The sequence below is a fragment of the Dermochelys coriacea genome, chromosome 2 (genome assembly GCF_009764565.3).
Source record: "Dermochelys coriacea isolate rDerCor1 chromosome 2, rDerCor1.pri.v4, whole genome shotgun sequence".
Taxonomy (NCBI): domain Eukaryota; kingdom Metazoa; phylum Chordata; order Testudines; family Dermochelyidae; genus Dermochelys; species Dermochelys coriacea.
The window spans coordinates 3,186,307-3,199,886 of NC_050069.1; the positions used below are offsets into that span (position 1 = coordinate 3,186,307).

At 66.9% G+C, this 13,580-nt stretch overlaps 1 protein-coding gene across 2 annotated transcripts; it reads left to right on the plus strand.

Annotated features, from left to right (window-relative positions):
- Window positions 1-656: 656 nt before the first annotated feature.
- On the plus strand, window positions 657-13,260 carry ADCK5 (aarF domain containing kinase 5). 2 transcript variants are annotated; one of them, XM_038393541.2, is made up of 15 exons: window positions 657-797; window positions 4,752-4,852; window positions 6,482-6,631; window positions 6,840-6,915; window positions 8,465-8,665; window positions 9,136-9,276; window positions 9,909-10,022; window positions 10,355-10,486; window positions 10,891-10,974; window positions 11,448-11,529; window positions 11,762-11,840; window positions 11,989-12,080; window positions 12,319-12,571; window positions 12,745-12,861; window positions 12,962-13,260. In XM_038393541.2, exons 1-15 carry the CDS (start codon window positions 780-782, stop codon window positions 13,065-13,067), a joined length of 1,746 nt encoding a protein of 581 aa, XP_038249469.1. In that variant the 5' UTR covers window positions 657-779; the 3' UTR covers window positions 13,068-13,260. The 2 variants fall into 2 exon arrangements, with proteins under 2 accessions (XP_038249469.1, XP_043365807.1); XM_043509872.1 differs by having other exon boundaries at window positions 709-797; window positions 12,351-12,571.
- Window positions 13,261-13,580: the final 320 nt, after the last annotated feature.

Genomic DNA, 13,580 nt, shown 5'->3' on the forward strand with positions numbered 1-13,580 from the left:
CTGGGGCGTGTGGGGAGCTGGTGTACGATATGCTCCAGCCCCCCGGTGTGTGTATCCTACACCAGCTCCCCACAGGCCCCAGTGTGTAACATACCCCAGTCCCCCAGTGTGTGTGTGTGCATCATACCCTGGCTCCCCACACACCCAGCCCCCCGGGGGTGTATCCTACCCTGGCCCCACCCATGCCCCAGCCCCCCAGTGTGTATTGTACCCTGGCTCCTCACATGCCCCAGCCCCCCAGAGTGTATCCTACCCTGGCCCCCCCCCACACACCGGGGGGCTGGGGCGTATGGGGGGCCAGGGTACGATACACACCCGCACCCTGCAGGGCTCTCGCTGCTCTGTCCCCTCCAGCCGTAGCCCCACCCACCCTGAGCCTCCGCTGGGCCCAGCCCCCACGAGCCGCCAGAGCCCCGACCTGCGGAACTCCCCGCCACACTGTGTGCGGACACGCCCTCTCCGCCCCGCCCCCCGCCCCGCCCAGTATCGTTTCAGGGGCGGGGCCAGATCAGGGCCCCGCCCATTCTGCCCACTACGGCGACAGGGGCCTGCGGGCCAATCAGCGAGCGCTATGCGGTTTGGGGGCGGGGTCTGGATCCGCAGGGTCCCGTCAGAGCGGGGCAGGAGAGAGGCGCCACGATCCGGGCGGGCCAATCGGCGCTCGCGGTGAGCGAGGGGGTGGAGCCTGGGAGCGGGCGGGCCAATCAACGCGGGGCTGAGTGAGGGGGCGGGGTCTCGGCGGCCCGTGGCGGCGGTGGCGGACGGTGACAGCGGCGGTCATGGAGCTGCGACGGACGGTGAGGAGAACTGCGGGCCTCGCGCCTGGGCGGGGGCTGCCGGGACCGGACCCCGGGGCCTGGGTCCACCCGGCTGCGGGGCGGCCGGGGCTGGGGCTGGGGCTGGGGCTGGCTCCGGCTCCGGCTCCTCCTCCGCCCGCGGGCTGGTTACTGTGTTTATGGGATCGCCCCCCGCCCGCCGTGCATTCCGCGGGCTAGCTATTGTGTGCATTACGGTACCGCCCCGGTGCTTCCCGTGGGCTCGTTATTGGGTTCATTACGGTACCTTCCCTCCCCCGCCCACCCCCCTCCGTGCTTCCCGCAGGCTCGTTATTGGGTTCATTACGGTACCTTCCTTTCCCCCCCCCCGCCCTGTGCTTTTCTCGGGCTGGCTATAGTGTGCATTACGGTACCGCCCCAGTGTTTTCTGTGCGCTCGTTATTGGGTGCATTACGGTACCGTCCGTCCCGCCCGCCCTGCTTCCCGAGGTCTGGTTAGTGGGTCCATTACTGTGTGCATTACGGTACCGCCCCTCCCCCCGCCCTCCCCAGTGTTGGGTATTATGTGGATTTTACGATATCCCGCCCCCTCCACCTGTGGTTCCTGAGTGCTCGTTGTTATGTACATTACGGTACCCCCCTCTCCCCCCCATGGTGCACTCACACACACACCCCATGGTGCCAGGTGCTGCACTGGCCCGGGGCTCCCATAGTCGGAGAGCCCCAAGCTCTGTGCTGCCAGTTTCCCCCTGCCCCATCCTGGCAGGGCTGGCACAGATGCCCTTGGGAGTCGGTCTCTGCCGCACCCGGTCCGGGCTGGCTTTGACCACGACAGGCAGCCCCTGTGGCCAGCTCGGTGGCCGGGGCAGGGGAAGTGGCTACCTGCTCCCAGGCCTGGTCTGCCCCAGATGTGCCCCAGCTGGGATATCGCACTGGGGACCCTGGCCAGGCAGGGCTGGTGGCTCACTCCCGGGACAAGGGAGGCCGTTTGCGCCTGGGCACCAGATCCACCAAGTGTGCCTGGCGCTGGAAAAACACCCCGAGGCTGATTAGGAAACAGCTTCCTGAAGGCGACTTGCCAAGGCCGGCTGGGGGGCTGTGCTGGGCTGGGGGTGGAGGAGAGGAGAGGGGGCTGCAGCTGCAGCCTTGAACCACCTCCGCCATGGGACTAGTGGGAGGCCCCTTGATCTCATGTTTCCTCCCTCCCTCAAGGACAAGTTGTTAATCCAGCCTGAGGCTGGAAATGGGGAAACAGCCGCCCGCTCCATGTGAGTCCCGTGCTGGGCTCCCAGACAGGGACTGGGGTGCCCCATGGTGCTGCCTGGGGCGGCCTAGCTGTGCACAGCCTGGCAGGGAGCAGTCAGGGTGGCAGATCTGCCCCCTTTCCTCCCACTGGGTGGCATGGGGGAGGGCGCGAAGGCAGGATCCAGGGTGGTGTGCCCGCAGCTCAGCCAGGCTTTGTGCAGTCAGCACCCATGGGGTGAAGCTGGTTTTGCCTGCTGGCTCCTGGGGGCAAGGACTGCCTGGACTGGCCACTGTACCAGGGGACTCTATGCCAGGGATGGGCAGCGGGCAGCCCCAGGGCGACGTCGGGTTCCCAGATCATTTTATTTGGCCCACCACAGCCCAGGGTGGAGCAGCAGTCTGGTGGTGCCAGGGCCTAAGGCGATAAAGGGGTGCTGCGGGGGGAGGCCCCCCACCCGTGTGTATCATGTGATGCTGTGGTGACAGCCAATGGCCAGAGCCAGGCCCAGCCCTGTGGGACAGGCCCCTACCCGACCCCTCCTTCCCCAGCATCACCCAACATCCTGGGGGCATGACCTGACCCCTCCTCCCCCAGCTTCAGCCACCGCCCCTCTCCCGGCTTCGCCCACCCACCCTGGGGACAGGACCGACGCCCACCTCTCTCGGCTTCACCCGCCCACCAGGGGACAGGACCCGATCCCCCCTCTCCCGGCTTCGCTCACCCCCACCAGGGACAGGACCCGAGCCCCCCTCTCCCGGCATTGCCCACCCACCCTGGGGACAGGACCCGACCCCACTCTCCCGGCTTTGCCCAACCACCCTGGGGACAGGACCTGACACCCCCACCCCCGGCTTCGTCCGCCCATCCACCTCAGCGGCAGGATCTGACCCCCCCTCCTCTGGCTTCACCTGCCCATCCACCCTGGGGGCAGGACCCGACCCCCTCCCTCGCCTGGCTTCACCCCATCCCCCCAGGGGCAGGCTCAGCACCCTCCTGCTCACAGCCCCTGGCCCACCAAAAGGTGGCTCTCTACCACCTGACAGCTGCCCATCCCTGGATGCCATTGAACTGTAGAGAGAAGTAGCGGCCAGCACACCTGTGGAAGGCGCAGTGAGCACCACGGGAACGGGCGTTACGCTCCCGGTATTGATCTAACCCATGTCTATGGGGAGTTGGGGTGTGACGTTCACCGACTGGATTGCGCTCTCCCAGCGTCCGGGTCACCCCAGCAGGTGTCCCCTGCACTTTGCTGCCGTTCGAGGGCAGGCAGGCTGTGAAAGCCAGGAGAGGAAGGGGGCTGTCGCCGTGCCCCCTGCTGGGCTGGCACTCAGCATCCGCCATGGAGGCAAGGTGAGGACGAAGTAGGTTCAGGCCTGGGCAGGCACAGTCTGGGGACTGCAATCTGGCTGGGAACCCGGCTGGCTGGAATGCAGGTCCCTGAGGGGACGGGCCACGAGAGATGTCTCCTCTGGGAGTGGGTTCTCCTTTCCCGGGCTGCTCGGGCTTTGCACCAGCGTTTGGCTCCGGCGGCTGTTTGGTCTCTAGAACAAGTCGGCTGCTCCTCTTCGCTAACGAGTGCGGCCGGGAGCCAGCTCAGCGCCCGTGGAGCTTGTTCCGGGCTGCGTTGAGAAGGCTTCTCCGCCGTGGAGGGGTGGGAAAGCGTTCTCCTAGGCCGGCTGGCCCACACCATGGGGGAGCGGCCTGTTCCCAAACGCCCAGCCAGACCCCAGCCTGCGCCCGCTTGCTGACTTCCCCGGTGGTTGAAGCAATCAGCTCCCCAGACATGTGCTTGCAACACAACACCCATTTACACAGCGTAACGACGCAGTGCTGATCCAAACAGGTCTAGCAGGCTGCTCGCTCTCCACGCGATGCCTCCACCTGCCTGGGGAGCAGCGAGGTCTCACTGCGTCCTAGCGCAGGCAGCTGGTGGGAAGTGGGCCTGCTCGGCAGGACTCCTGGTTCTGCTGTAGGGTGACCCAATGGCAAGTGTGACTGTGGGGGGTGACGGGGGTGGGGGGTGATAGGTACCTGTGTAAGGCAAAGCCCCGAATATCGGGATTGTCTATAAAATCAAGACAGCTGGTCACCCGAGTTCTGTTCTCTGCTGCTTGTCGTGTGCCCTGGGGCAAGTCACTTCTGGTCCCCCCTGCCGAATGCGTGTCGTTCCCGGGGAGGGTGGGAGGATGAACTAGAGAGTCCTCATGCCCTGCTCTGCCCAGCTGCGGGTGCTGTCAGCGAGCAGCCACTGGCTGGAGCTGTGCTGTCAAGGCTGGAGGCAGTTGCCGGTGCCGTGGGGTCTCGGTGCTCTGCTCTGGGTCACTGTGGTTCTAATGGCAGGCGTTGGGCATGTTCCGGGTGTGGTTGTGACCAGCAGCGCCATGGGCTGCCCTGCGGGCTGGTGCCAAACCCTCGCCCTTGGCAGGGCGCATCTGGCGTGGCAGAGAAGCATGCGCTGCAGTGCAGCCAGATGACGATTTGGGTGCAGCTGGGCAAGGTGAGACGGGCATGCTGCCAGTTCTGTGCCTCACCGGGTTTCCTTGGGGGCAGCTGGGGATGGGGGAAGCTCTGGCTGGGGGAAACTCTGGCTGGTGTCCCGCAGTTCTGCTCTGGGAATGTCACGGGTCCTGGCAGCTCTTGGTGGCAGTGAGTTCCGCAGGCAGCGCCCAGGGCGGCCGTTCCTCGCCTGCACTATCGGGCTCCCGCTGATCTTTGCACCTTGCCCCCCAGGTGCAGCTCTGCCGCTTTCACTCCCTCCTGCTGCAGAGGAGGTGCCCATGGCAGCCACCCGCCCTGCACTGCAGACACAGGCCCACCCCTCTGATGCAATGGTAAGCCCTGCGCCCGTGGAGCCGGGAGTCCCCAGGACCATCCCCTTCCACTGGGGTGTGTTGGAAACAGCCCTCCCCACGGTTCCCAGCCCCACCCAGGGCCTGTCTGCACCCGCCTTCTGGGCAGGGTGTGAAATAACAGGGTGCGACGGAACATTGGTGCCTGGGAGGGGCCCCACACTGAGCTTGCTCAGTCAGGGCAAACTGCAGAGAATGGGGCAGACGATCCCCAAACTGGTGGGTTGTTCTAATACCTGGATTCACCCAGCCAGCAACAAAACAGCTTCTACAATACCTTGGTGGTGACCCAGGAGCAAACACACACTCCCCTAGAGCGACCCAGCCCTGGGCTCTCCCCCCGCAGCCCAGTCAGACGCAATGAGGATGCCTGAAAATCTTGTTCATTGTGTATAATAAAGTTCTGCCAGTCTCAGGGATCGGCCATGTCACCCCCCAGCTCAATGGATAGTTCAGATCTTACCCAAACACACACTTCCAGCCAGCTGTTATAAACCACGCTAAGACTGATTAAATAAGACAAGAGAGGGTGGTGGGTCAAAGCTGGTTACACATCCGGATATGAACAGAGCTCTTCCAGCAGTCTCACAGCAGACATGATGAGCTGCTGAGTGCAAAAAGTTCCTTGGTTCCCATCCATGTGTGGTTTGTTCTAATTCTTCCACAAGGAGGAGCAGGGGCTCCAGACTGGAGCTGGAGATTTCAGTCTTGTGACTCAGGCTTCCCCTGATGAAGCTTAAGCAGATCCGAGCTACAGGATCAGGGCCCTAGAGTTCTTTCATAGATCCCTGGCAGCCTGCGACAGCCTCTGGCCAGCACGGTTCCTCGGGTGCAGCATTGTGGCTTTGCCGTAAAACCTCCTGTTGCCTGTGTATGCGCACGTAACTTGTTGCATTCACCAGCACAAGGTAATTCTCCATTGGGCACTTTGCAAACTTCAATGAGAACTAGAGCCAGAGACATCATCCCACCCAGGTTCCAGCTCCAGGGTAATGTCCCCCTCTGATCTCGGGAGCAATAGACTCCAGTGCCAGCCAGGGACCGGCTGGTTACCTGGGTACCCTCTAACAAGAGCGAGGCACACAGCCAATTAGGATTTGCCGCTAATTCTCTCGCAATCCAGGTTTGCGTCTCCAAGCGCTGGTCTCTCTGCTGTGGCTGGAGCTGTTTGTAAGGACGGGCCCAATGACCATTTACAGACTTTTCTAATATGTCTGCAAAGGTAGAAGTTGGGTCATTTCGCCTGCCAGTGGCATGACTCTGTCTGGCTCCATGTCACAGGGGGTTGGGCACTACCCAGGCCTGGCAGCCCCCCCACTGCCCCTCCGCTAGCAGGTGCCGTCGGTACACCTTTGCTGGGCCGCCAGCTGAGGCCTGTTTGGAGGGGGTGTGGCCTGGCTCTGCTGCACTGGGGGGGCATGGCGGGCACTGGGAGTGGGGGTCTTGGGAGGGTGGGGTGGGGCCGGGCAGGGCGGTCCCAGCTGCTGTGGAAGTCGCAAGAACATGGGGCAGTCCCAGAGAGGCGTGGTGACCCCGGGGTGGGGTGGGGCAGTCTCAGGAGGGGGCGGAGGTCATGGGGGGGCTCTCACCACTGTCCCCTTGTCCCTCCAGCGGGGGCCGGCGCAGGGGTCTGCTGTGGAAAGTGCTGCTGGCTGCGGGGCTGGGGCTGCCCCTGGCGGCCGGGACGCGCTACGGCCTGGCTGACGCCCAGGAGCGGAGGAAGATGCGGCTGCTGGTGGAGGGCGTTGGGCGCTTCGGCAGGTGGGTGTCGGCGGTGTCACACCCCCCCTCCCCCGGTACAAGGGGCTCCCTCTGCACGGGCGCCCAGGCGACTCTAGGGAAGGAGCGAGCTCCCAGGTCCCACTGCAGGGGGAATCGGGTCTCCTGGGTTCTCTGCTGGCCCCAGGCTCTCTCCAGGCCAGTTGTCCTTCCCGGGGCCGTGCTGAGCTGTCCCGCCCTGTCCCTGCAGGTCCCTGTACCTGGGCATGCGGATCTCGCTGGATTACTGGTGGATGGCCCACGTGGTGCTGCGGGGCGTGGACGAGGTATGTTCCCTGCTGCATGGGGACTCGTGTGCCCCTTGGCTGTGACCCAGCGCCAGTCCCCTCCCAAGCCAGACGGGTCACTGCCAGGCGGCCCGTTCCCACAGTGATGGGCCATGGGGTCAGTGTGCAGGGGGTCACAGATGCTGCCTGGAGGGGTTTTCAGAGGGGGAAGCCCCTCTCCTGCCACTGCTGCTGGCGTCCTGGGCTGGGCACAGCGCCCCCTGCTGGTGGGCGTGTCCCTCTATCGAAGCCCCATTACCCCTTTGCTTGGGACATGTCTTATGCTGGCCGCACCCCCGCGCCCCCTGCTGGCCACGCCCCCGCGCCTGTGCCCCCTGCTGGCCGCACTCTGGCGCCCGTGCCCCCTGCTGGCCGCGCCCCCTGCTGGCCACGCCCGTGCCCCCTGCTGGCCGCACTCTGGCGCCCATGCCCCCTGCTGGCTGTGCCCCCTGCTGGCCACACCCCCTGCTGGCTGTGCCCCCTGCTGGCCACGCCCCCGCGCCCGCGCCCGTGCCCCCTGCTGGCCACGCCCCCGCCCCCGCGCCCGCGCCCGTGCCCCCTGCTGGCCACGCCCCCGCGCCCGTGCCCCCTGCTGGCCGCGCCCCCTGCTGGCCATGCCCCTGCGCCCGTGCCCCCGCGCCCGTGCCCCCTGCTGGCCGCACTCTGGCGCCCGTGCCCCCTGCTGGCCACACCCCCTGCTGGCCACGCCCCCGCGCCCGCGCCCCCTGCTGGCCGCGCCCCCTGCTGGCCACACCCCCTGCTGGCTGTGCCCCCTGCTGGCCGTGCCCCCTGCTGGCCATGCCCCTGTGCCCGTGCCCCCTGCTGGCCACGCCCCCGTGCCCGTGCCCCCTGCTGGCCGCACTCTGGCGCCCGTGCCCCCTGCTGGCCACACCCCCTGCTGGCCACGCCCCCGCGCCCGCGCCCCCTGCTGGCCGCGCCCCCTGCTGGCTGTGCCCCCTGCTGGCCGTGCCCCCTGCTGGCCATGCCCCTGTGCCCGTGCCCCCTGCTGGCCACGCCCCCGCGCCCGTGCCCCCTGCTGGCCATGCCCCTGTGCCCGTGCCCCCTGCTGGCCACGCCCCCGCGCCCGTGCCCCCTGCTGGCCGCACTCTGGCACCCGTGCCCCCTGCTGGCCACACCCCCGCGCCCGTGCCCCCTGCTGGCCGCGCCCCCTGCTGGCCATGCCCCCGCGCCCGTGCCCCCTCCTGGCCGCACTCTGGCGCCCATGCCCCCGCGCCCGTGCCCCCTCCTGGCCGCACTCTGGCGCCCATGCCCCCTGCTGGCCGTGCCCCCTGCTGGCCACACCCCCTGCTGGCCACACCCCTGTGCCCGTGCCCCCTGCTGGCCACACCCCTGTGCCCGTGCCCCCTGCTGGCCGCACTCTGGCGCCCGTGCCCCCTGCTGGCTGCGCCCCCGTGCCCCCTGCTGGACGCGCCCCTGTGCCCCCTGCTGGCCATGACTGGACACGCACCACTTGCCATGCCCGCGCCCCCTGCCGGCCGTGCCCTGCCGGTGCTAACGGCTGCTCCCCGCCACGTGTCCCTGTCGGCAGAACAGCCCGGAGTACAAGGAGGCGATGTCAGCCTGTCATCAGCGAGCGGCCGACTGCCTGGTGCAGGGCGCCATCCGCAGCGGGGGCCTGTACATCAAGCTGGGCCAGGGCCTGTGCGCCTTCAACCACCTGCTGCCGCCTGAGTACATCAGCACCCTGCGCGTGCTGGAGGACCAGGCCCTCAAGAGGGGCTGCGGGGAGGTGAGTGCCGGCGCTGCAGGGCTCCTGGAGACGGGCATCATTTCAGGCACCACCACTGCCCCCAGGGCGAGGGGCCAGGCTGGAGCCCCCTCTGCCTCTAGCTTCCCCCAGCTGCACCAGGGGGGCTGGGCAGAGCTCTCCATTCTGCACAGCACTGACTGCTCCAGGTGCACGTGGGTGCACTGACTGAGCACCCGCCGGCCCCCCCACCCTCTGGAGCATGGGCGCTGGCTGCTCCTGCAGGCTGGGTGAGGGGGACCCCTGCCCAACAGACCCCCCCCCCAACTCACAGCACACGGAGCACAGCTGGAAACTGGTTTGGTCTCTGCTGCCCTGGGTCCGCTCAGAAAGACCCCGCATGTGGCATCTCCAGCGGCTGAGCCCTCCTGGCTGCCCCTGCCCACTCTGGGCACGAGCCGGTGCCGGAGGGCAGCTCCCTGATGGCCAGCCCTCCCTGTCCCCTGCTGCAGGTGGATGAGTTGTTCCTGGAAGATTTCAAAACCACAGCCGACACACTCTTCCGGGAGTTCAACTACCAGCCCGTGGCCGCAGCCAGCCTGGCCCAGGTGCACAAGGCCCGGCTCCAGGACGGCACGCTGGTGGCTGTGAAGGTGCGTGAGCCGGAAGGGCGGGTGTGGCTGACCTCCCTTGCTGGGGCTGGCTCCATACGGGGCCCTTGCCTCCCCTGCGGTCCCAGTCAGAACAGCCGGGCTGGGGTCATGGAGCCAGAGGGGCCCAGCTGCAGCCCTCTTCAGCCCCACAGTCCTGGCCCCGGCCTGGGCTGAAAGCAGCCCTGCGTTACTGGGTGGGAGCAGGGGCAGGCAGCTCAGGCTAACAGAGGGGGCCTGCAGGATGGAGGACAGGCTAGGACCTGAGGCAACTCCCAAGACTTGCCTCCATGGGAAATCTCCAGCAGCTGCTCCCCTAGGGTTGGGGCCGGGAGGGAGATGGCGGCTCTGCCCCAGGCAGGGGTGTGCAGTGCCCAGCATGGAGCAGCCCCGATCCCTGCTGGAAGCCTCCTGGGCACGGATACTCAGCACTAGGAGCCAGGATGCTGCTGGCTCCGTGGGGCTGCAGTCTGAGCCCTGCAGGGGCTGCTGCCAACGCGAGGCCCCCTGCTCTGCAGGCAGACAGGGCAGCAGGTGGGGGGGCCTGGCCCCAGGCTGGGGGTGGTGAATTGCATTCTGGAACGTGTCGTCTCTGAGGGCAGCCAGCGGCTGAGGGGGGGTCTCTGCCTCCCCAGGTGCAGTACATCGACCTGAGGGACAGGTTTGACGGGGACATCCGCACGCTGGAGCTGCTGCTGCACATCATCGAGTTCATGCACCCCAGCTTTGGGTTCAGCTGGGTCCTGAAGGTACCGGCGCCGCCCGAGCCCCTTGGACCGATACCCTGCTGGTGCCACAGCAGCTGCCATGTGCCGGGTGCGGGCACTGGCGCTCCAGGCTCCGTTCGCCCCGGGCACCAGCCCATGGCTTGGGCTGTTAGCACCCGCCCGCGGGCCCTGCCCCAGGCCAGGAGCTTCCCTTCATGCCAGCAGGATGAGGCACTGAGCGGAAATCAGGGCAATCGGTGTCCTATGCTGCGGGATGTGTGCCCGCCTGGGCGTAAGAACACACTGGGTAGCCCAGCTGAAAGGGGCCCCTGGCCATGCCATTGCCCACCCCTGCCCTCCTTCCCCCTCCGCAGGACCTGAAGGGGACGCTGGCCCAGGAGCTGGACTTCGAGAACGAGGGCCGGAACGCAGAGCGCTGTGCCCGGGACCTGCGCCACTTCCCATACGTTGTGGTCCCCAAGGTGCACTGGGACAAGTGCAGCAAGGTGGGGACACAGGATGGCCATGCCCCGGCCATGGCTCCAGCTGCCCACGCTGCGCCCTGGGCGCGGGGCCCCAGCCACATCTCCAGCCGCCAGCTGGGTGGGATGCCTGGCTGCAGACTAAGCTGCACAGGCCCCTCCTCTCCTGTGGCTGGGGTGGGTTTAGCCCCCCAGCCCCAGCAGGCAGCTGGGGTCACCCCCTCACCCCAGACGTGGCCTCCAGGGAGACCAGCTCCTTCCCCCCAAGGGGGCACAGGAGACCCCCTCTCCCTGGTAACTGGGCCCAACGCCAGGGGAGGGACCTGCCTGTACCCCGGCCCCTGGTTCTCTGCTAGTTCTCTGACCCTAGTTCTCTGCTGGCCCCAGCCCCGGCCCACCCCCTCCTGATCCCCGTCTGCTCCCTGCAGAGAGTCCTGACGGCAGATTACTGCGAAGGCTGCAAAATCAACAATGTGGAGAGCATCAGGGCGCAGGGCCTGGGCCTGAAGGACGTGAGTGAGGCGCTGCTGTTCGGTAAAGGGGGAGCTTCCCGGGCTGCGACCAGCTCCCTGGGGTGATTGGGGACCGGGAAGTGGGGACCGGGAAGTAGGGCCCAACAGGCAGAGTCCCAGTGGATTCTGTGAACCTGTCCCTGGGCATAGGGCTGCCATGGTTAAGCGCCCCGCCCCCCACACAGCCGCTTGTAGCGTTCTGGCAGGTTGGGACTCAGCTGCCACAGTCCACCCCAGAGGCGGCTGCGTTCACTGGCAGGCAAAGCACTGCCCTTCCGCACGAGCACTGCAGAATGGCCGAATGATGGCACTTGCTGAAGGGCCTTCCCTGTTCAGTGGAGCCCCAGTGCTACCCTGCCCCGAGCGCCCTTGGCTGGCAGGCACAGTGTCTGCAGGCTTGGCCCATCTGCTGCCCGTGGGGTGGGTGTCTGCCTTGGGGCACTCAGTGGCTCACCCGTCTCGTCCTCTTGCAGACCGCAGACAAGCTGATCCAGATGTTTGCCGAGCAGATCTTCTACACGGGCTTCATCCACGCGGACCCGCACCCTGGGAACGGTACGGGGGGCAGGGGGAGCAGGGAAAGCCCAGCACGGAGGCTGCAATAATGGCACTGCCCTCTCCCCTCCATGGGCACCTTTGCCTTAGTGTCCCCCAGGCTGGGCCGGGGCCAGGGGTTCTGCCCAGAGCGCCGAGGGGAGGCGCCAGTGGTGGAAGCAGGTTTGGTGCCTGTGCCCAGGGCCCTGAGGGGACGCCTGGGTGCCGTGCAGTGACCCACTCTGTGTTGCAGTGCTGGTGCGGAAGGGTCCTGACGGGAAGGCCCAGCTGGTGCTGTTGGATCACGGCCTCTACGAGTTCCTCAGTGAGAGGTAGGGACCGGGTGTGGGGCTGCGGGTTCGTGGATGGGGGGGCAGCGCACCAGGGCCCAATGTCTCCACCCCTGCAGTTGCAGGCATGTGGTTACAACCCCCATGGGGCAGGCAGCCCTGCATGACGCAGCCCCTCTCCCCGTGGCAGTGACCGGACGGCGCTGTGCAAGCTGTGGCGAGCCATCATCCTGCGGGACGACATGGCCATGAAGGCCTGCTCCGCCGATCTGGGCGTGAAGGGTGAGTGGGGGTTGGGGGGGGGGCTCTGGCCTGGGCATGGGAGACGTGGTGAGAGGGGCCCCAGGCAATTCCCATGCTGGGGGCTGGTTCACTGCACTAAGCTGTCTCCACCTCGATCGCCGGGGATGGGGGGGCGCAGAGGCTGGGAGGATTGAGTGGCTCAGACCCTCCAGCTGCTAGCCTGGGCCCCTGGGCTCTGCCCTGGCTCCCCTGACGGCCAGGCCTGGCCTCGCCCCAGATTATTTCCTCTTCTGCGAGATCCTGATGCAGAGGCCCATCCACATGGGGCAGCTAAGGCTGGCCAACATCCTGACGCGGGAGGAGACGCTCTACATGCAGGCCATGGCCCGGCACCACTTCGACCGCATCATGCAGGTGCTCAAGGACCTGCCCCGGCCCATGCTGCTCGTCTTCCGCAACATCAACACGGTGCGCAGCATCAACATCGCCCTGGGCGCCCCCGTCGACCGCTACTTCGTCATGGCCAAGAGGTGAGCGGGGCTGCCCCCCAGCTCCCGGGTACTGGCTGCAGCAACGGAGCGGAGCCAGCATGCAGCCCTGCCCGGCCCCGCTATGCCAGGGTGGGGTTGTGCCCAGTACAGAGGGTGATGGGCGCAGAGGGGAGCCCTGGGCCTGGCCTGACCTGGCTCCTCTGTCCCTGCAGTGCCGTGAAGGGCTGGAGCAGGATCGCTGGCCACAAATCCTCAGGCATTCGCAGCAGCAGCCTCTTCTGCTGGCTCCGGGTGAAATGGGAGAGCCTCAAGTTCAAGATCGCCCTCAGGTAGGGGGGGGTACGGGTGCGGGCTCCTGCACCGGGGTGTTGACTCGAAGCAGGGGTGCTGCCAGCGCACGCTTCACAGGGTCTCTCTCTTCCTCCCCAGGCTGGAGACGCTCTCCATGAGGCTGATGGCCTCCTTCATTCGCTTCCTCACCGACGTGGGCTTCCTCTCAGAGAGTGACCAAATCTACGAGTACCTCCAGGCCTAGCTGAGCCGCCAGCGCAGATAAGGGCAGACCCAGGCCTGCTGCGGCCTCGCTGGCTGGCCGGATTGGACGCCAGGGGCAGTGAGCCTTGCCAGCGGGAGCCTGGGCCTTTCCCTGTGGCTGCATCAGCTCCGGGGGCCGCACAGACCCTGGTCTTGCACTAATAAAAGGTGTGTGTACCTGTGGTCACCCCACAGCAGGTGGTCAGTGGTGCTGCAAGGGGAGCGGCGGGGAGAAAAGGAGCCAGGCCCCCCTCCCTCAATGGCTTTCCATGCTAGGGAGCCTGTACGGTGGGGCGGGGACACCCACTTCTCCAGACAGGCTGCCTGTGAGGCCCTGGCCCCTCCTGGCCAGCGCTGGGACTGGAGGGCAGGGGATGAGGCGCATGCCTGCCCCTTCACCCTGGGGTTGCAGCCAGGGCCATGCTCTGCCCTGGCCTGGCCCCCAGCCTGCTGCAGCCTGGCAGGCCAGCATCTCTCTCTGTGCCAGCCGCCAGCAGGGCCCTGCCCTGTAAGC